Source organism: Pistacia vera, unplaced genomic scaffold, assembly GCF_008641045.1.
Source record: "Pistacia vera cultivar Batoury unplaced genomic scaffold, PisVer_v2 Contig222, whole genome shotgun sequence".
NCBI lineage: Eukaryota > Viridiplantae > Streptophyta > Magnoliopsida > Sapindales > Anacardiaceae > Pistacia > Pistacia vera.
Genome location: NW_022196027.1, coordinates 885,981 through 911,712, shown reverse-complemented (window position 1 = coordinate 911,712; position 25,732 = coordinate 885,981). Strand labels below are relative to the sequence as shown.

The following is a 25,732-nucleotide window of genomic DNA, read 5'->3' as shown; positions in this document are numbered from 1 at the left end:
AATAGAGATCATATCCATTGATTTTCCAAATAGGTTGTTTTCATGTGGGACAGGGTGAGTCCATTTGGAAAATATATTGTTTAATTCTCTCTCACAGTCTCATATCTAATAATTAAAAAAGAAAATAAAAACGTGGGAACCGAAATAATTAATTTGACCGGTTGGAACGATAATTCCTGCGGTCATGTAGATTCCTTTTGATCGTCATGTTGCTTTTACCAAGGTCTCTGGCAACCGGTAAACCGGCTAAAGCCAGTCACGACATCTCTTTGGGAAATTCAAGGCTTCAACTTCAACTTGATCGTGATTCGTGGGCAACAGTATTCTCACTCCTATTCAGGAGAGTACAGTACAATCATAATATTTTAATTCATTAATTTATTGCTAAAAACTATTTTATACCAAATCGGTACTAGTGAGTAAACTTGGAAGCTTGAGGGGGAAGAAAGAGCCTGACACGTGGCGATAATGTCCAGAAAAAGATTAAATAACCTACTAATAACACCCGATCAACGCTCCCCATTTTGCCATGTCGGTTTTCGCAAGTATCCACCGATAGATTTCCAGAGATAAACGGTTAGGATGAAAGCATGTGATAAAGCCATTAATCGTGGCCGTTGAGCAGGCTTGTGAGTGGAGTGAAATAGCTGAAAAGAGGATGAGATGAGAGCCAAAAAGAGGACAAAGAGAGAGAGAGAGAGAGAGAGGCGGAAAGGAGCAGAGAGAGAGAGGATAAGCGAAAGCTGAGATCTTTCAGACTGGTAAACCTCTGTGTATGGAAAGATCTGTGAATATTGAATCAGTTATTTAGCCGGAGATAGCTCGAAACATTCAAATTCTGGTGACTGTAACTCCATTTCCGGTAAATTATGATACTTTTCCGGTGATGAGAGGTAAGATTAGTATTGAAGACGTATCTGATTTGTCACTAAAAAACCAATCCAAACACAAATGGAAAGAAGCAGAGAAGCCAGAAGAGGTGTTACTTTGGCGGCTTCAAATGGTTTGTCAAGAAGGAGACACAGGAGTAGCAGTCTCAGAGACTCTCCAGGTCTCAATTCTCACCAGATCTAACTATTTTCAAACAGAAACCTTTTTGTTTTATTGATTCTGATGTGTTTCCTTTATGATTGAATTTATGTGTTTTATGCAGAAGAAGACGGTCCGTTGGAGTTACAGGAAACGGCGAGGTTAAGAGATCGAAAGAAAGACCGTGATCGTGACCGCGACCGTGACAGAGAACGTGATAGAGAGAGAGATCGAATGAGTAGGAGTAGCAAAAGAAGGAGAAGCGATAAATTTATGCTCGGAACGAATAGAGATGACGGAGGGGATGACAGCTCAGAGGAGAGTGTAAATGATGATGAAGAAGACGATGATGACGATGGAGGTGGAGGTGGAGGTGGAAATTCTTCTATGAGGATGCTCCCACCCAATCCATCAACATCATCATCGTCGATGTTGAATCATCATCACCACCATCATCATCACAATCATAATAGTAATAGCCACAGTAATAATAATCATAATCATAATAACAATAATCACAACAGTCGGAAAAGTTTTCCACCGCCGGCGAAAGTTTTTAGAACCGCGCCGACGGCTACGACAGCCTCGACCACCCCGTCTACTTGGAAAGCCGCTGATGAGATGATTGGTGTGTCGGTGCCTAGAAAAGCTCGGTCAGGTAGAGAGGTGGAAGAGATTATTCTTCTAGATTTGGTTGCTGATTTTTACATTTCATTTTTGTTTCCGGTTGGTCGGATTTGTGATTTGTAAATTTTATTTATATTGTTCTCTGTCTCTGCAGCCTCTACTAAAAGGTCCCATGAATGTTGGACTTCAAGTGGAGGTGTTGTTGGTGGTGGAGAACAAATACATAGACAAGCTTCATCTTCACCTGTGAGAACAAGTGTTACGACTGTGCTGGCTACCCCCGCACCGGCTTCGCCTTCTTCCTCCAATTTTTCAGTTCGGAAGAAGATGGTCGGTTATTTCACAGATGCCTTCCTTCTGTTCTTGTTCTTGAAGAAAATGATATACAATGAATCTGGCTAATGGTTATTTGGCTTATTCGTTGCAGAAACCTAGCGGACCCAAACTAAGGCCCCCAAAATCGTCGAGCAACAAGTCATCATCATCGGCGCAGGACGAGATTGAGATCGAGATCGCGGAAGTTTTGTACGGGATGATGAGGCAGCCACAGGGTCCATCTAAGCAAGAAATTATGGGTGTGGATTCGAATTCGAAAGAGATTAATAATAATAAGTCCACAAGTGACTCTAAATCCCGTGTTTCTTCTCCGATCTCGAATTCTCCATCTACACTCCCTCAGTCTTCTTCAATTTTGCCCACAAATTCTAGCTCTTCGACTGCTCCCATGTCTGCTATTGGTGAGTTTGAGTTTTTCTAGCTCAGAAAGGGTTTTTTTAATTTTTTTTTTGAAGTTGACACGGCGATGAAATTTTGGGTTTGTGTTGAATTTGCAGCTCCGAAGAGGAAGAGACCGCGACCTGTCAAATACGAAGATGAGAATCCTTCGTCGTTTGCAGTGCGTAATGTTCCCATTTCGTCTACCACAAAGGCTGAGATGGATCAATCTGCCAAGACCGAAACTTGTTCGCCGAATTTGGACAAGAATTCGGGATCTGCAGTAGCTGAGAATGGTTCAATTTCGTACGATTTGGTGAACTCTCAGGCGTCTGAGCCGAAGATTGAGTCGGTTAAGCCAGAGAGCAACGTTTTATTACCGGATTCAAAGGGTTTGACTGAAGAATCAGAGAGTGGAGGAGATGTGGCTGTGGCAAAAGACGGGCCTCAGCGTCAGCCTCTGTCTCCGAAGAAGGAATCTACTGTTAGTCTCAGATTAGATTGTGATCGTCGGGACAATTTGACAGTTACTAAAGCGTGAGTTAAAAACAATATTTGTTTCTTCTCTATTTTATGTTCTCAAGTATTTTTTTGGATGGATTTGAGGGGTTTTATTTTTTCAGGAACTCAACGACATCTGAGATTGAGAAACAGCGAGAAGAAAAATTCCAGATAGATCTGATGGTGAGGATCTTCTTTTTGAAGACAAGATCATATTTTTTTTTTTTTTTCCCTTTTTGACCTATTTTATATGGGGTATACGGGATTTTAATTTTTTTTTTTCTTGCAGGCTCCTCCTCCATTGAGATCATCACCTGAAAGGGACGGTGAGATTGACTTTGTGGCTGTTGATGTTCAAACGGTGAGTGGCCCACTTACTGACTCTCTTATTAGCTTAAGTTTCTGTGAGAAATTAATATGGTTTGTACCTGTTGCAGGAAATGAAGCCTATGGTAAAGGAGGATGAGAAGGTAGTCAAAATTGCCAAAGATGTGGTTGTTGAAGATGAACAAAAGAAGGCAAAGGCAATAGCGGAAGAAAGTGAATCCCAGAAGCCAGTTGTTGGTAAGGAGAGAATCATTGATCTCCAGCTTGATTTGGAGAAGAGTGATAGAGATAGTGGTACTGCTAGTGTAAGTGGCAACAAGCTGCAACAGCATGTTCAAAAGCAGCAGCAGCAACCACCGCCGTTAGTCCCTGAGAAAAAGGGTAAAATTTATCTTTTCTGTCTGTTTCTTCTTTGAGTTTATTGGAGGACTTTTCTTACACTTGAATTTTCTTTGTTGGTTTATTAATTTTGATTTTTATATTTCCAGCTCCATCCACTTCTTTACCTTTGCCACTGCCTATGGCTAGTTGGCCTGGTGGACTTCCTCCTATGGGGTACGGTCTGCTACTCTCTTTCATCTAAATTCAGTTTTTTTGTATTTTCTTCTCTGTGGAAATGACTATTTCTATGGGCAGATATATGGCCGCTCCTTTACAAGGAGTTGTATCCATGGATGGTAGTGCTGTCTCTTCTGCTGCCGTACAAGTATGTCAAGATGGTTTCTTTTTTGTTTTTGAACTTTTTCTAAGCGGCTGGAGCCCTTTTTCTTATAAATATTTTTACTTCTTTGCAGCCTCCAAATTTGTTGTTTTCTCAACCCAGACCAAAGAGGTGTGCAACTCATTGCTACATTGCTAGGAGCATACACTACCTCCAGCAATTTACAAGGATGAATCCTTTCTGGCCAGCGGCTGCCAGTTCTGCTTCACTCTACGGGGCGAAGGCTTGCAATCTCAATGTTGGGCCACCGACAGAATTGCATGGAACCGTTCCAGGAAAAGGTGTGAACAATGCACAAGATAAGGGGCAGGGTCTGGCAATTTTTCCTGGTCCGACTGGGAAAGACAACAAAGGTTCTCAGCATGCCAACTTAATGGATGCAGCACAAAGAAAGCAGGTTTTGCTTCAGCAAGCTCTACCACCAGGAGCTCCTAGTAATATGCTGGTACAAATCTTCTCTTGGAGCTGTATTATCCAGTTGTTGAAACTTTTTTTCTTTTTTTGGAGTTTATTTAGTATTATTATTTTTAAAATGGGTGCCATTTGGTATTTTCAATTTCATCAGGCTCCTACTTTTATCTTCCCATTGAGCCAGCAACAGGCTGCTGCCGCAGCTGCTGTCCGGCCTGGGTCTGTCAAGTCTCCTCCAGCTGCTGGTAATGCCGCTTCATCAAGTGGGTCTAATTCTGCCTCAATGAGTGTCACTACAACAGCAGGAGCTGCAGCCACGGCAATGGGCTTCAACTACCAAAATATACCGGGCAGCAGCGAGACACAAACTCCGTACTTAGCAATTTTGCAGAACAATGCTTACCCATTTCCTATGTCTGCTCATATGGGAGGAACACCTGCTTACAGAGGAACTCCTGCTCAGAGTATGCCATTCTTTAATGGGTCCTTTTATCCTTCTCAAATGCTACATCATTCACAGCTTCAGCAGCAGCAACAGCAGCAACAATCACTACCTGCTCAGTCACACCAAAGCCAACAAGGTCATCAAAACGCCAGCATTTCCAGTGGTTCATCTTCATCCCAAAAACATTTAAAGAGTCAGCACCCAAGGCCACATAACAGTGGCATAAGTGGAGGCAATGGAACCTTGCAAAGTTTTCCTGCTCCAAAGAANCCTTTTTGACCTATTTTATATGGGGTATACGGGATTTTAATTTTTTTTTTTCTTGCAGGCTCCTCCTCCATTGAGATCATCACCTGAAAGGGACGGTGAGATTGACTTTGTGGCTGTTGATGTTCAAACGGTGAGTGGCCCACTTACTGGCTCTCTTATTAGCTGAAGTTTCTGTGAGAAATTAATATGGTTTGTACCTGTTGCAGGAAATGAAGCCTATGGTTAAGGAGGATGAGAAGGTAGTCAAAATTGCCAAAGATGTGGTTGTTGAAGATGAACAAAAGAAGGCAAAGACAATAGCGGAAGAAAGTGAATCCCAGAAGCCAGTTGTTGGTAAGGAGAGAATCATTGATCTCCAGCTTGATTTGGAGAAGAGTGATAGAGATAGTGGTACTGCTAGTGTAAGTGGCAACAAGCTGCAACAGCATGTTCAAAAGCAGCAGCAGCAACCACCGCCGTTAGTCCCTGAGAAAAACGGTAAAATTTATCTTTTCTGTCTGTTTCTTCTATGAGTTTCTTGGAGGACTTTTCTTACACTTGAATTTTCTTTGTTGGTTTATTAATTTTGATTTTTATATTTCCAGCTCCATCCACTTCTTTACCTTTGCCACTGCCTATGGCTAGTTGGCCTGGTGGACTTCCTCCTATGGGGTACGGTCTGCTACTCTCTTTCATCTAAATTCAGTTTTTTTGTATTTTCTTCTCTGTGGAAATGACTATTTCTATGGGCAGATATATGGCCGCTCCTTTACAAGGAGTTGTATCCATGGATGGTAGTGCTGTCTCTTCTGCTGCCGTACAAGTATGTTAAAATGGTTTCTTTTTTGTTTTTGAACTTTTTCTAAGCGGCTGGAGCCCTTTTTCTTATAAATATTTTTACTTCTTTGCAGCCTCCAAATTTGTTGTTTTCTCAACCCAGACCAAAGAGGTGTGCAACTCATTGCTACATTGCTAGGAGCATACACTACCTCCAGCAATTTACAAGGATGAATCCTTTCTGGCCAGCGGCTGCCAGTTCTGCTTCACTCTACGGGGCGAAGGCTTGCAATCTCAATGTTGGGCCACCGACAGAATTGCATGGAACCGTTCCAGGAAAAGGTGTGAACAATGCACAAGATAAGGGGCAGGGTCTGGCAATTTTTCCTGGTCCGACTGGGAAAGACAACAAAGGTTCTCAGCATGCCAACTTAATGGATGCAGCACAAAGAAAGCAGGTTTTGCTTCAGCAAGCTCTACCACCAGGAGCTCCTAGTAATATGCTGGTACAAATCTTCTCTTGGAGCTGTATTATCCAGTTGTTGAAACTTTTTTTCTTTTTTTGGAGTTTATTTAGTATTATTATTTTTAAAATGGGTGCCATTTGGTATTTTCAATTTCATCAGGCTCCTACTTTTATCTTCCCATTGAGCCAGCAACAGGCTGCTGCCGCAGCTGCTGTCCGGCCTGGGTCTGTCAAGTCTCCTCCAGCTGCTGGTAATGCCGCTTCATCAAGTGGGTCTAATTCTGCCTCAATGAGTGTCACTACAACAGCAGGAGCTGCAGCCACGGCAATGGGCTTCAACTACCAAAATATACCGGGCAGCAGCGAGACACAAACTCCGTACTTAGCAATTTTGCAGAACAATGCTTACCCATTTCCTATGTCTGCTCATATGGGAGGAACACCTGCTTACAGAGGAACTCCAGCTCAGAGTATGCCATTCTTTAATGGGTCCTTTTATCCTTCTCAAATGCTACATCATTCACAGCTTCAGCAGCAGCAACAGCAGCAACAATCACTACCTGCTCAGTCACACCAAAGCCAACAAGGTCATCAAAACGCCAGCATTTCCAGTGGTTCATCTTCATCCCAAAAACATTTAAAGAGTCAGCACCCAAGGCCACATAACAGTGGCATAAGTGGAGGCAATGGAACCTTGCAAAGTTTTCCTGCTCCAAAGAACCAGCCTCAACAACTGCAACTGCAGCAGCGGCAGCAACAACAAAACCAACAGGTTCCTCATCAAGCTCGCCAGCTTGAGAATGAAATCACTGGTGAAGAGAGCCCGTCAACAGCTGATAGCCGAATCTCCCGTGGAAATATGAGTATCTATGGACAGAATTTTGCAATGCCTTTACACTCACCAAACTTCGCTCTGATGACTCCTGCTTCAATGGGAGGTGCCACTAGTGTGACTGGTAATCATGGTGAAAAGAAGCCACAGCAACAGCTACAACAACAGGGTTCCAAGGCTGGAGTTGAAACTATGACGCCTCAAACTTTTGCAATGACATTTGCTTCTATTAATGGACCTACAGCTCCTGGCCTAGACCTTTCTACCATTGCACAGAATCCTGCTATTCTTCAGAACCTACCCGAGGCAATGAGGCAGGGCTATCAGTTTATAGCTGCTGCCCAGGCAGCACAGCAGAAAAAGAATTACCGTGTTTCGGAAGAAGCGAAAGCTGGAGGTAGCGACACTTCTAATGTGGAGGAAGAAAGAAAGGCAATGGCAGGAAAGCCACCGGCAACTGTTGTGCAGTCCATTGCTTTCTCTAGGCCAGATTTAAGTGATGCACCAGTCTCTATGACGGGAAACACAGTCATTGATGGCTCAACACGAAGTCTAAACCATGGTTCTGCACCTGCCCGTACTTCTGTTTCTGTTATGCCTTCTTCTATCAGCAATGTCAATGCTTCTTCTGCACAGCAGCAACTGCAGCGGAGTCAGCAGCAGCAGCAGCAGCAGCAACTGATTCAACTTCAGAAGCAGCAGCAATTTGCAGCGGCGGCTCGAAGCAAAACAACAGCTACAAGCAATGGAAGTGTTTATCCTGACCACCTACAACCTTCATCATCTATGGCTGCAAAGTTCCCTGGTGCTTTATCTGTTTTTCCGCAAAATCTTGTCCAAAACAACAGCAGCTCGGCACAGTCTCAGTGGAAAAATTCTGGGAGGACAAGCGCGTCTCAAGTTAGTTCACAATCTCTTGCTCCATCAACCACATCATCGCTCAAAAACCTTCCTCAACAGCAAGGCAGAACCCAGCAAAGCCACACACAAATATCATTTGCGGCTAACCCCAAATCATCATCAGCAACACACGGGCAGCCACCGTCTGGTAATAACCAGTCCACATCTCCTCCAATGGTAGTTGGTTCGCCAACAACTTCTTCTATTTCCAAGACTAGTGCTGGTGGAAGCCCAAGGACTAATGCTGCAGCTTCCACGGGTAACAAAAGTGGCCAAGCTTCCTCATTATCATCTCAGCAGGCCAAGAATTCACCGTCTATGCCTAGCAGGAAGTCATCTCCTGTTCCATCAATACTTGGAAACCCCAATATCACTTCTTCAGGGACTGGAGTTAAGCCTCAAATGTCACAACAGCAGCAGCAGCAACAGCAAATACCAAAGCATGCAATTCAGCAAGCCCAAATGTTATTCTCTAATGCTTATATGCAAGCGCAACCTCAACATGTAGCGAGTACAACTTCATCTGCCTCAGCAGCCAGTGGGTTTTTCACAGTAAGACACCACCGTGACCAACAGCAGCTGCCTGGCTCTTCAGGGACTTCCTCAACTGGGATGCTATCTCTGTGCCCGCCAGTTACTCATTCTAACACCAACACTTCTGATCCTGCCAAGGCTGTTGCTGCTGCTACCAATATGAAAGGTGGTGGTGCCTTAGCATCACAGGGTTTTATACATGCTGCCAATTTTGCTAATGCACAGGCCTCTGGGAAGCCACATCAGTCTTTTCCTCCTGGTTTTCCGTATGTTCATGCTGTTTCCACAGCTGTGCAAGTGAAACCAGCAGAGCAGAAACAACCCGCGGGTGAGTAGAAACGTCCCTTGGTGCCTTTACATTACAAACCCACCTTATAGGGAAAAGAAAAACGTAGCATCTAGTAAGAAGAGTTATAGATTGCGGAAACAAACTTTTGAGGGGGACAGGGATTTCTTTCCCGGAGAATAGTTGCTATTTGCATGCCTTCTGGTAGTCTGAGAAGAAATGAAGATGCGATCAAAGGATGAAGCACTATCCAAGACCCAAATTTGGATTTGATTGCAACAACAGAAATTGAAACACAGTTGGGGGGGAGTGCTCTCTGTGGAATGTGCTTTGCAATGTGTATTGAGCTATGTACACTTGTGTTTATAATCTGACAAGATTGATATTGAAGCCTAATTATAATTTTGATTGGTTTGATGGTGGGAGAAGATTAGAGAATAATGGAGGAGAATAGTTTTTTGATAAAATGTTTTGTACAAGGAAAAGAGGGAAAGTGGGAAAAAGATAAAACAAACGATTCCCTTTCCTTCTTTTGGGGGGTGTGATGGGAGGTTCTTTTGTTTTTTTCTTCTTCTTCTTTCTTGAAATCTTCTCTTCTTTATCTTGGGATTTTTATTTTCCAGATAGAGTTTAGTTAAAAAAACAAAAAGAGTTTATCTTTTGACATATATATGCAGTGAGGGTGTATATGTATGTATATGTCTGGCACATATAAGATTAGCCCTCAAAATTTTTTTAATTTAATCTTTTGATGTCCCTATCTTCAGTACCTTGTTTGTTGGTGAATCTAATGATCCATGTTCTGATTCGATTTGTTTATTGAATTAAGAAATTAACCAAAAGGAAGATGCTTTTAAATTTGAGGCTTGCTCGAGTGTGGCGTGGGACATGAGCATGAGAGCCCACACTTACTAGTGTGTAAATTGTCTATCTCCTTGACAAAAGTAGGTTGTTGAAAAGGGCGCATCTCTTTTTATGTCAGTATCTTACACGTGGCTCATGTCTATTTTTAAGATATCATAACTTTATCTATTATTTATTTGTTTTTATATTAAAATTCATGATGTTGTCCTTTTAAGTTCCATAGTTACCCTTATGGTGGTCCCCGTTTGAAGAACAGCTAGCTGTGTCCTAACCTAACTCAAGACGGTTCGTTTTTGCACAACTCTTATATATGTCTATATTTGAAAGTAGTAAAGTGACGTGTTGTGTCAGCTTGCTTCTAATTGTATAAATTACTTTTTAAGCATCTCTGCCCTTCATACGTGACACGTGTCCTTTTTTCTTTGTTTTGTGTGTTCTTCACTGTTTTAGGTTTAGTTGTTCCAGTGAATAATTTAGTTAAATGATTCTTCATATAAATCAACATTATATCGAAATGATGTGAAGGAATGGTATATTGTAACACTCAGTTGGTCGGTGACTGAAATGTACAAGCGTCAATTCCATGTTCGAAAATAGTAAAATTAAGGGAAGGCATAAAGAAAAAAAAAAAAAGGAATATGGGTTTCTTCTATTGGGGTCTAATAATTTTCAAAAGGAAACAGGATCTAAGCATAGTGAAACAATAGGATAAGGACTTGTAATCAGAATATTTGGAGGGTTCTCAGTTACAGATTTTCATTTGATTGTTCTTCTTTTGACAACATCAACAAAGACAAAAACTTTTTTCTTTTCTTTTTATTTAAAAAAAAGGGGACTATAAAAGGACTCCATCACCCTATAACTAATTATATTATAAAATGACAATGCCACAACTTGAATATTGAAGGATTACGTTATCACACCGTCTTTTGTCTTTATCTTTCCTTGTTAATAAGTTATTTAGCATCACTTTCGAATCATTTCTATTTTTTATTTCTTTATGCTTTTACTTTTATTTCACGTTAACATCTCTATTTATCACGTGCAAAATTTGTGTCCTGACTAAGTGTGAGCATGGGTAAAAGGTACAATCGGAATCGCCTCATTAGCATCCAACTCTGGTTCTAGAAAATTAGAACCAAAAATTCTCAGGTCCGATTCTTATAATGCTAGAATCAGGAACCGAAACCAAAACCGAAACTGAAATCAAAAGTTCTTAGGGTCTATTTCGATTCCGATTCCAAATCTTGGGAACTAATCAATTTTAGTTCTTTCAAAAAATACAGAGTATCCGGAATTGATCACCCCTAGTTCAGTCATCTTAGTTCCTCTAATATTTGTTACTCTACTCACTAATAGTTTATTCTATCAATTAAAAAAAAAAATATTCTAACTCATATATTAAAATTTATTTAATTATGAAATGTAAGCAATAATAGTGGATGTAAAAAGAAAAGAAGAAAAAAAGTCAAAAACTTCAACTCAAAGAAGTAGCTTTTATGTGGGCATAAATTATAATAAAAAATGTTACACCCATGAACCTCTTCGTACAAATTTTTTCTCACAATCTCGATGTGTTAATTCATAATTGGTCAACTCGTAATAGGTTTTACATGAATCATATTTGATAAATTACGATTGACTAATTGTAAGTTATCACATTGAGATTGTGAGAAAAAGTTTATGAGAATAGATCTGGATGTAATATTACTCAATTGAAATCCAAGGAATAGGTGTTTTTTTCTTTTAGCCTTAAATAATTTGTTTGTCAGGACAGCACATCAAAGCAGGAAATTATTAGTGTTACGGAAATGGCAAAATTATATTAAATAAAAAAAAAATACTTAGGAAAAATGTGGGCAACGGCAACGGCAACAGCAACAGCCATTACTCATTAGGTGATGCAAATACTTAATGGAGAGTTGGGCCCCTTCCCCATTCCCCATTCAGCCACTGTCCCCTTTTCCAGAGTCTCCACATTTCTCTGTCTTCAATTCTTCATGCTCCTCTTTCATCAACTCTATCATTTCCATTCCCATTCCCATTCCCTAATCCAACTGCTTCAAATTTCGCAATATTCATTCCCTTATTATAATTAAGGTTTATATTAGATGAATAAGTCTCAACCGTTACAACGATTTAAAGAAAATATTATAATTAGTTGGTTCCCTTTTAATATCTGTAGAAGTCTTTTTGATATTTTCTAAAGGCTTTTTAACACTTTCCGAAAATTATTGGGGTATTTGATACTTAACAAAAGATAATACTAAAGTATATAGATCAACAGATCGTTAAACCAAATTTCTTACATAATCCAATATTTAAGTGTACGTCTCAAATCTAAACCACGTATCTTATTAATATATGTAAGTAATAAATTATATGAAAGTAAATTAAAAAGATGGTGTATACGGGTGAGGGTCCATGTTGTTAATTAGTTTAAGTGAAAACAATCTCATCAAAATATAAAAACACAAGCTGACTTGGATGCCAATGTCTTTATAACCCAACATATCTTAACTTGTAATTGACCAAAACTAGAATGAAATAAATTATCCAAAAAAATATAATGTTAAAGTAAAAAATTAAAAATTAATTAATTCAAAAAAGTGGTATGAAATCTTCAACTGAAACCCTACTCATTAAGGTCATACAGTATGAGGACCCAACTTTACCTAATTTAGTTATATAAAATCTTATACAAACCTGAATGGAGCCCATTTATGTCTTATTTTCAACTACTTTACTGTATCAAATCAGTTTGCTTTTCTGTTTCATGCTAGGTCAATTTTTGCTATAAACTATAAAGTAATGTTTTTTTTGTTTTTAAAGTATACAGAATTTTATCTTTTAGTTTATCACTATTGTAACTTCCCTAATTCCATCAATGTTTAGTTGAATATATTCATAAAGCTACCATAATTAAAGGAAGACCCTATAGGTATTAGAAATCATCATTATCTCTCTTCACATTTCATAAAATCGGTCATTTATCTTTAGCCGCACCTAACATTTGCCCTAAAGACAATTTCGTATCCAAAAAATTTGAAAACGACAATTGCACACCAACCGTTAATTTTGTCTATTAACTTGATAATTCCAAGTAACAGTCAAAGGGTAATTATATCATTTTACCCCCTATATATAAACAAAAAAACCCTAACTCTTCCAATCTTCTTCTTTATCTCAGTGGTGCACGTTAGCAAGCATTGCCACAGGCGTTTTGGCCACTTTTCCTACCATTTTTCCATCCAAAACCACCTTCATCCACCCTTCTGGCCCTCCCTCACTGAAACCCACCTAATATCGACAAGGTGCCACCATTAATCACCAAAATCCGGCCACCATTCTTCCTCGTAACTACCCATATTTGAGGCCGGATTCTGTTGATATTCACATCGAAAATCTACCATTCGAATCTCTACCATCCCCTCTTTGAAACCCAACCTCCCATCTCCCCTCGGAGACATGGAGAGAGAGGCTTGGGAATTTGGGGGTTTTTGTCAATGGAGGTCGGGGAAGCTAGAATCGTACTTGGCCGAATTATTTGTTGATTGTTGGGTTTTTTGGGCTATTTTCCCTACCGTTGGCCACCATTTCTTTTGACAATTTTTGTTGCATGGAAAATACAATCCTATCATCTTTAAACGATTTTACTAACAAATCTTAATGGTAGGGTGGAAAATTGTCTAAAATATCTTAATTGTTGGTGGGTAATTATTGTTTTCAAATTTTTTGGTACAATTGTCTTTAGGGCAACCTTCTATGGGAAAAGTCGTTTACCTTTACTTTCGGATCATGTTAGTTTGAACACTTATTTTCACGATTAAAGGGAGATAATGATGATTTTTCCAAATTCAAGGGGAGGTTATTGATGATCTCTCATACCTTAAGGGTGTTACTAACATCTTATTAAACCTCGGGGAGGTGAAAGATAGTGACTCTTAAAAGGAATGGAATAGTTTTCTTGGGCTTGGGTCAACCCATGATTTGTTATCTTATGTTATACAATATCTGATGGGACTTAAGAATCAGAAAAATTCAAAGACGGAATGACTGAAAGAATGTGAAAACTATAGTGGCTTCTATCATCTTTCAATAACCAAGAAAGATCTATAACAACGAATAATGTGAACTATTATTTCGTGAAGGGTTTAAATGAAAATAAATTTATGTTGGATTTGGAATAGATAATAATGTTAAAGGAAGATGAATACCTATCTCTACATTAGTCAATTATCACTACAAGAATATTCAAAAAGCTATAAAAATCATGTGGGGTCACTATCCTGTGTCACAGTCATGTCACACAAATATGTAAAAACTACTGGGGTTTTATTAACCGTGTGCAACATTGATATACACATGAGACAATAATTCAACTTTAATTATCATTAAGACAACTATTCATAAATATGAATAACTGAATAATATTTAAAATTAATAAATGATATCGAACAAACAATTTAAGAGTGGACCCTCACAATGCGACTCTTGTAATAAGTCAAAACTCTACAAACCCGTAAAACAAAGCCCAATTGCACATGCATAATTAATTAATCAAATATTATTTAATATTTAATGTAATTTTTCAAATCAATTTTTAGTGCAATTGCACAATGTCCCGCGTGCACAATATCCACTGAAATGAGAAGGCGTTATTCAAATGTGGCCCGCCTCACCATTCCTTTGTGGGTCATCCTCCCTATCTCTTGCCTAGATTTTCTGTGGCGGGATCCACAATCTCCAATTTTTCTTTTCAAAATTGTAATAAATCGTCTATAAAAATTAAAAATCTCTCATTTAAGAGTTTTTAATACTTCCAAAAATAATTTGAGATTGAGATATGTGATAGCGTGACAGGCCTGTCAGTTAGGCTAGGTTTGTCGGCATCGGGAGTATGGGGCGGCTGTATTTCTTCTTAAACATGGAAAGATAGAGAACACAAAATATCATCTTTCATTTCTTTGTCTGATTGGCTACAAGAACATACTTGTCTTTCAGTAGTTGTAATTTGTAAAAGGGTATTCTTGTAATGTGTAAGATATTCTTCATCTCTCAGGTGACTTTTTAAATGATTAAAACATGATTTTATTATGTATTTTAAGATGTAAATTATGGCTAATTTTTTATTGGGTAACTTCTAGGGATTCATTTTCATTTGTTTAATCTTCTTCATTTTCGATATTCCTCTCTTTTACTTTGGAGTTTAATTGAAATTCGTATGGATTAACTCGAAATACTACAACTCACCTCAATTCACTTTTGTTTTTTCAACTTTTTTTTTTAAATAAAAATTCTCTAAAACTATCTATCAAATAATTATCCCAAAATTGTTTATAATTTTTTTTTTTTTTTTTTTTATAATGAGGGGTATCTGGATTTGTTTATGCACACTTTAACTAATCTCTGAAGACTTAGAACTACGACCGAGTAAGAGCTCCCATAACTACTCCTATTAGTAATCGAGGAGGGACTCAAATTTGGGACCTCTTGAATAATACAACTAAAAGTTCCTACGAACCACTTGATCATCCAGAATGTTATATATTTTTTTTTATTTCCTTAATTATTTAGCTTGTCAGCAAATCATATCTAAATGTAAAGCACTTATGTTTTAATAGTAAACAATGAAGCTGTTGCTGGTGGCAACGAATTCTGAAATTATTGTCAATTTAAAGTGTAGAGGATTATCAGACGACACTAAAATACAAAAGAAAATGTATTTAAACGTCATAATGATGCGGTCCATTCAAGATCTTCTATCTAAAAAATAAATATATTCTAAATCTGTGACCTCTATTATATAATTCAACAAGATAAGAAAACAAGAAATTATAATTATTATAATCAAAACTATATATATAATGAATGGATAAACAAGTTTTGATTGCATAATCTATCTTTTACACACTCCCAGGCTTTCCCTTTTGTTTATAAATAAAATATAAAATTTGATTAGTCTATTTGGAAGATTCTTCACAAAGCTAATATAATATTTTAATAATAATTTTTATAATCTTAGATTAATTAGAATATACCTACACTCTGAAACTGCACTAACTGTTACACATAATTAATTTAATTAATGCTAAATCAAATAAAATTAGTCCACTGCCACAGGCATCATATCATAAAATAATTCTCATGAAGCCATGATAGTGATTTTATTGTATCAATGCTTGCTCTCCAACTCATTAATAATATGTTATTTTTCTTAATTTTATTATTTTAAGCTCAAATTATAAAAACTTATGGGAATTGATTTATATAATTAAGTGCGTCTGACAAAGTAATCAAACCAAATACAACTCCCTCATATCATTCACCTAGCAACTGGCCACCATTATCTCATATTAATATTAATATTAATAGTAATACATTTTTTTATTTTAAATTTATTATCATTTGATAACGCTTGGAGTGCGGGACAAATATTTCTTGTAGGTTACAGTTATTGATTATTTAAATGAGAGTTTGGATAATCATTGGGTTTGATGGTCAGAAGAATCATTTAATATTAGTAAAAGCAAACCCTTTAATTAATTAATTTAATTTTTTTATTATTCCAGATTGATACTATATATTCTCACTTCCAAATTGTTTAAGATTTTTATTTAATAATTGCATGTGGGGTATTTACACGATTCTTTCAGTTAATATATTAATTAATTAGTTATTTGGGCCAGAAACTTATTTTGCATCTAGCAAATCAACCACCCAGTTTGATAGAGATAAAGATTAGAATCAAACCACAATCTAAGCCCCATGGGTGCTGACTGGGCAGTTTCTAATATTCAATTAATTTAGTTAATTATAATTAAAGTTCCAAAGTATTAGTAATTGACAATTCTTTTAATCTCACCATAAAAATGTTGGGTGGTGAGATTGAAATCTAATAAATCATAAAAGGAAGATGCCCATTATGCATCCACAATCCATGAACATTATCAAGATTTTTGTCACTAGTTGTCATAACCTTGAATATGCTATTAGAAAAGATCATACGTGTTTTAAAACCGATCCGTTCATTGACCGATTCAATCGGGATCAGGTTACCAATTTTACTATTCATTAAAAACCCTAGAAATTAGATGACGATTGACAAACATTAAAGGCTGAGATGTTGGGGGTTTTGAAGAGGAAGGGCCAATAAGTGGAAAGTGGTGCACGAAGGTGATTTCGAGTGAGTGAATCGATTGAAAATCGCAAAAATAAATCGCAACAACAACAGTGTTTTGCCAACGATGGTAAGGCACGAAAGACGGGTAAGATAGGTTTTGATCAAAGACTGAAGAGTGTTCTCATAGTGAAGGCCTGAAGGGGAGTGTTGTTGTCACCAAAAACAGGCCCTATTTGCCGTGGGTTGTCAACACTGACGGTGGTGTTTGGGTTTTTACAATATTTTAAACTTACAGGAACTTATATGTGATTTTCAGGGTGTTTTTGTTAGATTTCAAACCTTTGACATCGGTTTGACCCACCAATCAAACCGTTAAACCGGTCAACCAGAAACGAGCACTCGCTGAGTTTCACCCTGGTTGGTTATTAATCACTGGAATCAGAAAATGAGAAGGAGAAGTTTAAAATATGAAACCTTACATGTTGAATGGAGTGAGATTGGCTAATAATTTGTCTTTGCATTGCAAAGAATAATAGGACAATAGTGTTCTAATTTCACCAGTACTTTTCCAATGAGAAAAAAAATAGCCTAACTAGACCGTGCTTCTCCACTGACACAGAATAATTAAATCTGTGACTTTAGCCTCAATCGTGTTCCTATTTCTATACAAAGCAAATTCTGATTTTTAGGGGCGAACAATTGTGAGCGATGTCGGAGCCATCACATTATCCTCCTTACCTACTTATAAGAAAAGAAAAAGAGAGAACAATTGTATATCAAGCCACTTGATAACACTCCTAATTCGATTGAGTTAACGCTTATGAATTGTTAGTTAATGCTGCTAGCTCTCTATCCTGTTTTTTCTTCAGATATCTCTGAGCAGTTGCATTCACAATCTTCACAAAGAAGTTCATCAGCATAAGCCACACAAGAGTATTCCAAACTGAAGCAAATGAGAAATCCCATGTGTTCACCTGGAAAGGATTTAAGAAACATTAAATATATGAACACAAGTGTAACTATGCCAATAGTCTATATTGGAACGCCGTCCAGAAAATTAGAAGCCTGTGTTTCTAAAATGGGGCTCTCTACTGTCAAAACCATGCAAAAATTTAGACAAATGCTTTTATGGATTCGGGGAGTACCTGGGTACTCGAAGAGGCCTGAGGTTTAAGATACTTTGCTTTGATGGTATGTATTTTAGCAATGAGGTTGGGTAAGACAGGAGCAAGACCAGGCACAAAGCTGAGTACCCAAATCAACTCATTCTCGAGCCAGTCCAGCAGTTGGTTATTACAAACAGAAATGATAAAAACCGTCTGCAGAAAAGGAAAAAAACAAAAAGCCAAATGTCAGAGCTACAAGATTAAACTAGGTATTTAGATTCCAATTTAAAGGGGTATAGAACTTTCCATTTTCCATTTTAGTTTATTCTAGTAAAATCACTTAAAACTTATTCACATAGGCCAAACATGTGCAACACCAATAAGAACTAACGTGAGAAAATATAACAGTAGCACAATTAAAAACAAGAATAAATGGATTAAAAGAATCCAAACTTGGTCTCAACCTAAACCAGTCCAAGACATGAAGAGTATTGAGAATGGAGACATTGCTAACCTGTATGTGAGTTTTAATAATTGCCTTTCCAATCAATGTAGCAAAAAAAAACTTCCAAAATGGAATCCCAAATTGTCCGCACATGATGCCAGCAAGGTCAAAGAGCGGATTTGGCACCTACAAAATAAACCCTTTGTCTTAAGTTGCAAATTGCATACAGTTGAAACTAATACTGAAGTACTCACACATCAAGGTTTTCTCTTTGCTTTTAATACTCAGAAACCTATTCAACTCATTGTTCTAGAGACACCACCGAAAGCGTAAAAATTGGATTGTCTGCTTTTAAGTCAAGCTTCGAAAAAGTAAAATAAAAAGAAACTGTTTGATGCTTTTATTCAGAAAATCAGCATTTGAAAAGCTGCTAAGAGTAGATTAATCACAATTCACATGTTTTGGAAATAAGTATACTAAAAATTTACTTTTGGTTTACTCTAGCATCCTTCTTTCATCCTACCTTATATATATATATAAAAGAGAACCCTATAATGAAGAAAGAGCATCATATTGGATGTTAACTTGAAGGTTTGAAAAGGCTAAATACAGGAGGCTGTAATATAACTCTCAAAATTTAAAACAGAGACTTGGCTAAAGAATGGAGAAGACAGAGTGAAAAAGTCTTTAAAACCCCATGGAGATGGGACCGAAAATACGAAGTCTCAGCACTGGTTGTTTGTATTGATTAATAATAATGTTTTATTATTTTTTCTTTTTTAAGAGAATTCAATGATAGGCAGTCTTTTGTAATGAAACGCATTACCTTCAACACTAACAGCACATGGCTTCTTTAGTATCTCTAAAAAGAAAGTGTTTTACTCAGTGGCTAAAACTTAAAGGTCTGGTTGAACTGTTAATTCCAGATGATTGGACATGAGAATTACTCTCATATATACATAGACATAGACATAGAGAGAGAGAGAGAGAGAGAGAGAGAGAGAGAGAGAGAGAGAGAGAGAGAGAAGAAGAAGAAGACAAAGAACCACTAACTGAAGCAAGCACTAAGATCGTGAAGAAGTTTAAGTGTTGAGAGTGTGTGAAGAACCAGCGTTTGACTTTTCTTAATTGAGCAGCGAAAAATCCTTCATTTTCTGTTGGGGAATCATCCAATTCGTCCATGGCATCCAATCTGCTACCTGATATACGTGCTGTATAAATTGGAAAAGAAAAAAGTTATGTTGTAAGAAAAATATGAATAATTAGAATATAGTCTCACTCCTACTTTATCCTCAAAGGTGAAAACTAACAACTTCAACCATTGATGCCACAGGAAATCAAAATGGAGTAGCAAGTCTATGTTTCTTAAATAATATTATCCAAAGAATTAAAGTTGCAAAGTGGAACAAAGGTTGCATGAAATGGACCAGCAACAGTGCGTATCCAAGTGAGTCTATTCTACCTTCTCATGGATTTCCAAAATCATAGCAAAATTATCCAGAGCAGTACTATATAACAACAAGAAATTCATGAGCAAAGAGCTAAGGCAAATGTCAACAAAGTACCCACTTGGGCAAATCACAGGATACAATTCCAAGAAAAAAAAAAAGCATACTCTCCAATCAAAAGACCACATAATTAACAACCATTCCCCCCAAATAAATAAATTATAATAAAATATAAAAGCAAACTTGTTGGCAGGAATATTTTAATAGCATTTTAATACTTCCCAACTTAGTCCTTATTGGCTTTCTGCCAACTCTTCTATGATATTTCAGTGTCAAATCAAAGTTACATATGAAAATATCAACATAGAATTTGGTGATCATACCTGCCCTTGAGATAAAATAAGGAGGAAGCTCCCCAAGTGCAGTACCAATGCCCCACAGAACAGCTTCAATCTGGACCTGCGGCAATATGCTACTAAGGGGAACCTGTGACCCGTATAATGGGGATCCAAATTCATTGCAATCCTTAAGAAGCCATGATGGGCCTCTTTTTAACTGTATTGTATCATATGGAGCACTTTTTAAGTCAACCCGACCACATTTCATTGCTTTTATTGTGAACAGCGCAATATGCGGGCCCAAATAAAGGACAAAGGTGTGCAAACCAGAACCTGGAATTAACAAAAAAATTAAATAAATAAAAAGAAAAATATTTTACAGCTTTGTAGAAAGCAGATACTTTAACAAGGAAATGAAGACCATAACGTTTTACTTAAGTAGGTTTAGTCATTTATTTTATAATTTAATTAAATAAACTAGTCTGAGTAGGATATAATTTATCTTCTATTAATAGACTGTATTATCAATGGTGTTCACCAGAAGTTTTAGTCAATAAATATTAAAACTCCCTTAAGGTGTTACTTTATCACGGATTCCACATTCTTTCTTGTAAAATTGAGATTCTCCCAAGGATTTGGGAGTTCTATTTACTAGTTAATTCGTATAGACTGCAAAACTATATTTAGCACCTTATTCTACTGCATCAATTTCAGGGCTATATATACTAAGCAGATCAGCTCGAGGTACATCAATCAAGATGCTACCGGAACAATATGAAAAACCTAGTTGGAGCGCAGGTATTCAATCAGAGTAGCAAAAACAAATAATAGATAAGATTCTTTTAACCAAAGTTCATTACGGACAGAATATCTTAGATCAGTAGGCACACAAATAGCTCAAAATTCATGCAGAATGCGAAGTTAATAATCTTCAAAGCATACAGTATCTATCCAAAACAACCATGCAGCATTAGTTTATTATAACAAAAAGGGAAAGGATGATTTATGTGAGTAAATCATGCTTTGATAAGGATTTACGTAAGTTGTGACATGTGCATTAACTGACATCTCTGATCACTATATTTAATTTCACAGTAGTAAAACAGGCTTGATAGAAGCATCTAGGACATGATTATTAGTCAACTTTTACGCAGCCACCTCCCTAGGAGAATCACACAGCAATTCTCTGAAAGATGTTAAAATTTGATTGCTTATTTAGACGACGTGCTCTTAGTAAAAGGGATAGTCCAAATCACCCTATACCTAAAACCACCCTATACCAATGTGTGTGCATCAACAAGCCTAATATTAATAAATACACAAGCATAAAAGTCGTCTGATTCTTGACCTTCCACCAAAGATGCTGGATCCTAATTCTGAAGCTTAAACCATATAGGTGCCTTAAAAAATTGGACCTGCTTCTTCTTACCCTACAAGAGCCTTTCAATTCTCAATTCCTCACCCCAAATCCTATAACTACTACGCTTCCATGGTTAGCATAAAAAAAAAGGTATTATTGATTTGTCAGCATCGTAAATAATAGGATGAAGTGATAAATAATGTAAATATTTTTAATCAATTGCAACATCACTTGGGATATAGTAGTAATAGTAATTATAAGTGTAGCATAACTGAATCCACAATCTTGTAGAATATACTTCCGTGAATAAAAGGTAGTTAGGACAACAGGCACCATAACTACATATCTGTGTCAGGTGAATAGCCCGACCAAGAACATTTCTATTCCTAGCATTTCACCCAAATCCTATAATCTTATAAACATTTTTCTGCTAAGTGAAAGTAGTTTCTTACAAAGACCAATTGAAGACGCAACAACTAGGGCTAACCCATATTCTTATAGAATATACTTCCACGAAAAAGAAGGTAGTTAGGAAAAGAGGCACCGTAACTACATATCCCTGTCACATGAATAACCCAACCAAGAACCTTTCTATACCTAGCATTTCACCCAAATCCTATAATCTTATGAACATATTTCTTCAAAGTGGAAGTAGTTTCTTACCAAGACCAATTGAAGACGCAACACCTAGGGCAATCCACCACAATCCAAACCGGAAATATTCAGAAAGTTCCTCAAGATGCTGTAAAATGATGTCATTGCGAGGTTAGTGAGGTCAGCATCAAAACAATAAATGTTAATAACATTAAATATTGCAAACAATTCAAACAAAAGTTTGCAGAAAACACATTATCTGCATCATGGATAGTAACAAGATATAAACTTATGACAATTAAAAACAGTTAAGACTAACCAGCATAACCTAATGACAAAAAGTCACACAACTTAGTGAATATATCATGTTAATTCATTTTCGCATAACAATACATCTTTGAAGGCCTTGCAGGAAAGGTTATAGTATATCATGATAAAATGGAACAATGGCAAACAATCAAAACATCATATCTACAACAATAGGGGAAAAATGTCTCTTTGAAAACTATAACAAAGAAAACATAATACCTTCTCATGAGAGCCATCAACTGTCACAAGCAACACTCCAACAGCTACAACCACAGTACTTAGAAGCATAAGCCATCCTCCTTTTGCCAACAGATACAATATTGATCGCTTAAGATACTGAACAACAGCCAAAATGAAATACTTAAACGTTTTAAAGGGTTGAGTTGTTAGTGTCAGGTTTTCTAACTCCTGTTGATGCTGCTCATGGAGATCTAGAAACCAAGAATAGAGAAAAAAAAATCAGCCAAAAGATGACAACAAAAAATCAATCTCTTTTTCAAAAATCACTACAAACGGATACAAAGGTCAATGAATAACTGCAATACATTGTCCCCAAACCTTCAATCAGAAAACAAAAAACCGCACATATGAATGATCCTTTACCAACCCGAAGAAACAGAGATAAAGCAAACGTAACAAACTAACACTTTAGCAACACCCCACACGTATACAGAAAGGGCAAAGTCCCATCGACCGTCAATATTAACACAGCTCTAAACTTATCCTCTTCTCCTCTACGCAAACGCCTGTGTTTATAACTGTTCATTTATTCAACGCTTTTTTGGTATTCAAATTCAAACCAAACACTTTTATCACCAATCCATATCTAAAACTCTAAATAAACCAAGTACAACAGATAAATAAAATGAGAAAAAAACAGATCCAAATATCTAAGACGTAATAATTTCACACCTAAGTTACATCATAGGTCATCAAACTTCTTATACTAAATACAATAATTATATATTGTAAACAGATAATACAAAATCAATAAGAAATTCGAAAAAAAAGGGAGGAAATGAATAACTTGCCTGAGATCGACATGTCCATATCTTGTGAAGACGAAGTCGCTCCTTCGCCAGACCCCATTACATATACATATTTAAATTAAATGTTTTTAAAAAAATAAATTAGAAATCTTTTGTTCCAAAAAATTAGGTAACTAGAAGCAAAGATCGATAAGAATGTAAAAGGAAAAAGAGAAATTGAATGGGGGAATTTCAAAAAGGGAGAAAACCGCAGATCTAAAAAAGGAGCGAATAAACGGAGAGAAAGAAAGTGATGTTTGAGAGAGTTTGCGATATAATCTCTTTTTTCTTATTGATTTACCTTTTTATAATTTCATTTCTCTCCTCTTTCACAGCAGCTACACCACCACGTTACTATTCTTCTTAAATATTAAATAATTTAAAATAGGAAGAAGAACTTAATTACTTTATTACCCCTTGTCTTTTAGCCCTAGCTGATCCTGATTTTTTCTTTTTCGACTCGAGAGTGGACAGTACTTGAATCATATAAGGAAATAAATTGGTGACAGAATTTTTTTATTTATTTTCTGTCTCAACTCTTTTAATTCTCCGATGATATTATATCTATAAATCAAATCATGTACACATTAATTTCGAAAGGCTCTTTTCATTTTTTTTATATTGAGAGTATTATAATCAATATAATTATTTTAATTTACCATTTAAAGTAAAATACTTTCATGAGTTAAAAAAAAAAAAAAAAAAAACTAGAATAAATGGACATAAATGAATACAATAATTTTTAGAATTCAATAAAATTCAAGAAATTCTTATGTAGATATAAGTGTATGTGCCATTTGACTTATGGAGTTATGGTAATTAATCTAAAAAAAATCATAATTAAGAAAATATATATATTAATAGGATATAATACAACACCAACAAAAATCTGGAGTAAGTTCCAACAGTATCCATCAAGGCATTGTCTTCCTTTTCACATCGAATTTGAAGCAAACTTGTATTCTTATCCACCCAACTATAAATGAGGAAATTTTATACGTTTGTCCCAGCCATGGGATCATATGTTATGTCTGAAAGAATATCCCCTAATATTTATTACAGTAGTTATTTATTTATTTTTAATTTTTAATTTTTGGGAAATAATATGAATTAGGTACAACTCTTATAGTCTTTTTAGATAAATTGAACACCCTACAAATTTAATATTCTAAATAAGTTACAAATTAAATTTGTGATAAGTGGTCCCAAAGTTTAAACCCAGAAATCAACAAAAGGAACAGACATTCTTAACCGTCAAACTATCATCTCAGGATTATATTTACTCCATTTTCAATTCATAGTTTAACAAAATTCCGACACTATGTTTTCTTGTGCAGTATTGTATTAATTGGATGGATCTTTGGGGAAAATGCCTTGTTTGATTAATTCCAAGACTCATTTTATTCTTTTTTACTTAAATTATTTTTTATTTTTATGACTATTTCCATTAGTGTAATTGTATTCATTTTGATGAATTGATTTCTAAACTAAATTACATTTGACTTAAATTTTGGTTTCTTAATAATTGGACAACTAGAAAAACGAGTGAATAATGAATGCTATTGATTAGGAAAGCCAAATTCCGCGTCAACGTGATATATGGGCTGCAAATAATTCAATACATTTAATTTTAATTTTAAATATAATCCAAAAATATAGTCAGCTTAAACTATTAATAACTTGTTAGTCAACATAAATACCAACATATTTCTGATTATAGATCAGCATGTACGGCAAAGAATTGCGGATGTCTAAAACAATAGTACAATAGGCAATAGCCACCAAACAAGAAGCAGAAGCAAAAGCAAAAGCATGTTTATTTTTTAATTATTTAAAAAATAAAACTAAATTGTTAAATATGGCTGATGTGAATTTTGTGTTTCATAAATACATTTATGTTTATATAATTATATATAAAAATAGAACCGCCCAACTGTCATATTGAGTGTAGTTTGATGAGGTTAAAGTGTGGGGAGAAAATGTTTGATTTAAAAAGAAAGGTCACATGCAATAGTGACAAAAATTAAATTTTAATGTGGTTTATAATTTAATATAACAACGGAGATTACGAATATAGGCATGTGACGTGTATGGGTCCAGGCACAAAAACACACTTCCATCTGATTTTATTAATGCTCTACTTATTTGTCCTTAAGATATAACAATGTTTATTGTTTTAAGCATCATTTTCATTGCATTATAAAACAAATACATATTCACTTGGGTCTTTAAAGTAAAGCCCAATTCTGCCTACCCAATTGCTGTGGACACCCAACCAAAAGCACTTAGAATATTTAA

General features: G+C 36.2%; 2 protein-coding genes across 2 annotated transcripts; one reads left to right on the top strand and one right to left on the bottom strand.

The window, feature by feature from the left end:
• The first annotated feature begins 792 nt into the window (after positions 1 to 792).
• Positions 793 to 9,215, top strand: LOC116130505 (protein TIME FOR COFFEE). Its single transcript, XM_031416240.1, has 18 exons — positions 793 to 1,051; positions 1,154 to 1,687; positions 1,811 to 1,986; positions 2,084 to 2,393; positions 2,490 to 2,907; positions 2,994 to 3,054; positions 3,161 to 3,232; positions 3,309 to 3,579; positions 3,687 to 3,753; positions 3,835 to 3,904; positions 3,993 to 4,364; positions 4,485 to 5,033; positions 5,104 to 5,175; positions 5,252 to 5,522; positions 5,630 to 5,696; positions 5,778 to 5,847; positions 5,936 to 6,307; positions 6,428 to 9,215. Exons 1-18 carry the CDS (start codon positions 952 to 954, stop codon positions 8,867 to 8,869), a joined length of 6,294 nt encoding a protein of 2,097 aa, XP_031272100.1. The 5' UTR covers positions 793 to 951; the 3' UTR covers positions 8,870 to 9,215.
• Positions 9,216 to 17,481: 8,266 nt separating this feature from the next.
• Positions 17,482 to 23,770, bottom strand: LOC116130515 (vacuole membrane protein KMS1). The gene is made up of 8 exons (XM_031416249.1): positions 23,438 to 23,770; positions 22,626 to 22,837; positions 22,167 to 22,245; positions 20,189 to 20,476; positions 19,411 to 19,568; positions 18,427 to 18,543; positions 17,952 to 18,125; positions 17,482 to 17,780 (listed from the first exon to the last, which is right to left on the bottom strand). The coding sequence occupies exons 1-8, from the start codon at positions 23,493 to 23,495 to the stop codon at positions 17,625 to 17,627; spliced, it is 1,242 nt and encodes a 413-aa protein (XP_031272109.1). The 5' UTR covers positions 23,496 to 23,770; the 3' UTR covers positions 17,482 to 17,624.
• Between the last annotated feature and the right edge of the window lie 1,962 nt (positions 23,771 to 25,732).

Excerpts from the sequence above, each read along its gene's own strand:
- LOC116130505 (XM_031416240.1), top strand. The coding sequence starts at position 952 with ATGGAAAGAAGCAGAGAAGCCAGAAGAGGTGTTACTTTGGCGGCTTCA. Across the intron at positions 2,908-2,993 it reads AATTTGACAGTTACTAAAGC|GAACTCAACGACATCTGAGA; the intron begins GTGAGTTAAAAA and ends TTATTTTTTCAG. Across the intron at positions 6,308-6,427 it reads GAGCTCCTAGTAATATGCTG|GCTCCTACTTTTATCTTCCC; the intron begins GTACAAATCTTC and ends CAATTTCATCAG.
- LOC116130515 (XM_031416249.1), bottom strand. The coding sequence starts at position 23,495 with ATGGGGTCTGGCGAAGGAGCGACTTCGTCTTCACAAGATATGGACATG. Across the intron at positions 18,544-19,410 it reads CGATCTTAGTGCTTGCTTCA|GTGCCAAATCCGCTCTTTGA; the intron begins GTTAGTGGTTCT and ends TTTATTTTGTAG. Across the intron at positions 18,126-18,426 it reads TTATTAAAACTCACATACAG|ACGGTTTTTATCATTTCTGT; the intron begins GTTAGCAATGTC and ends CCTTTTCTGCAG.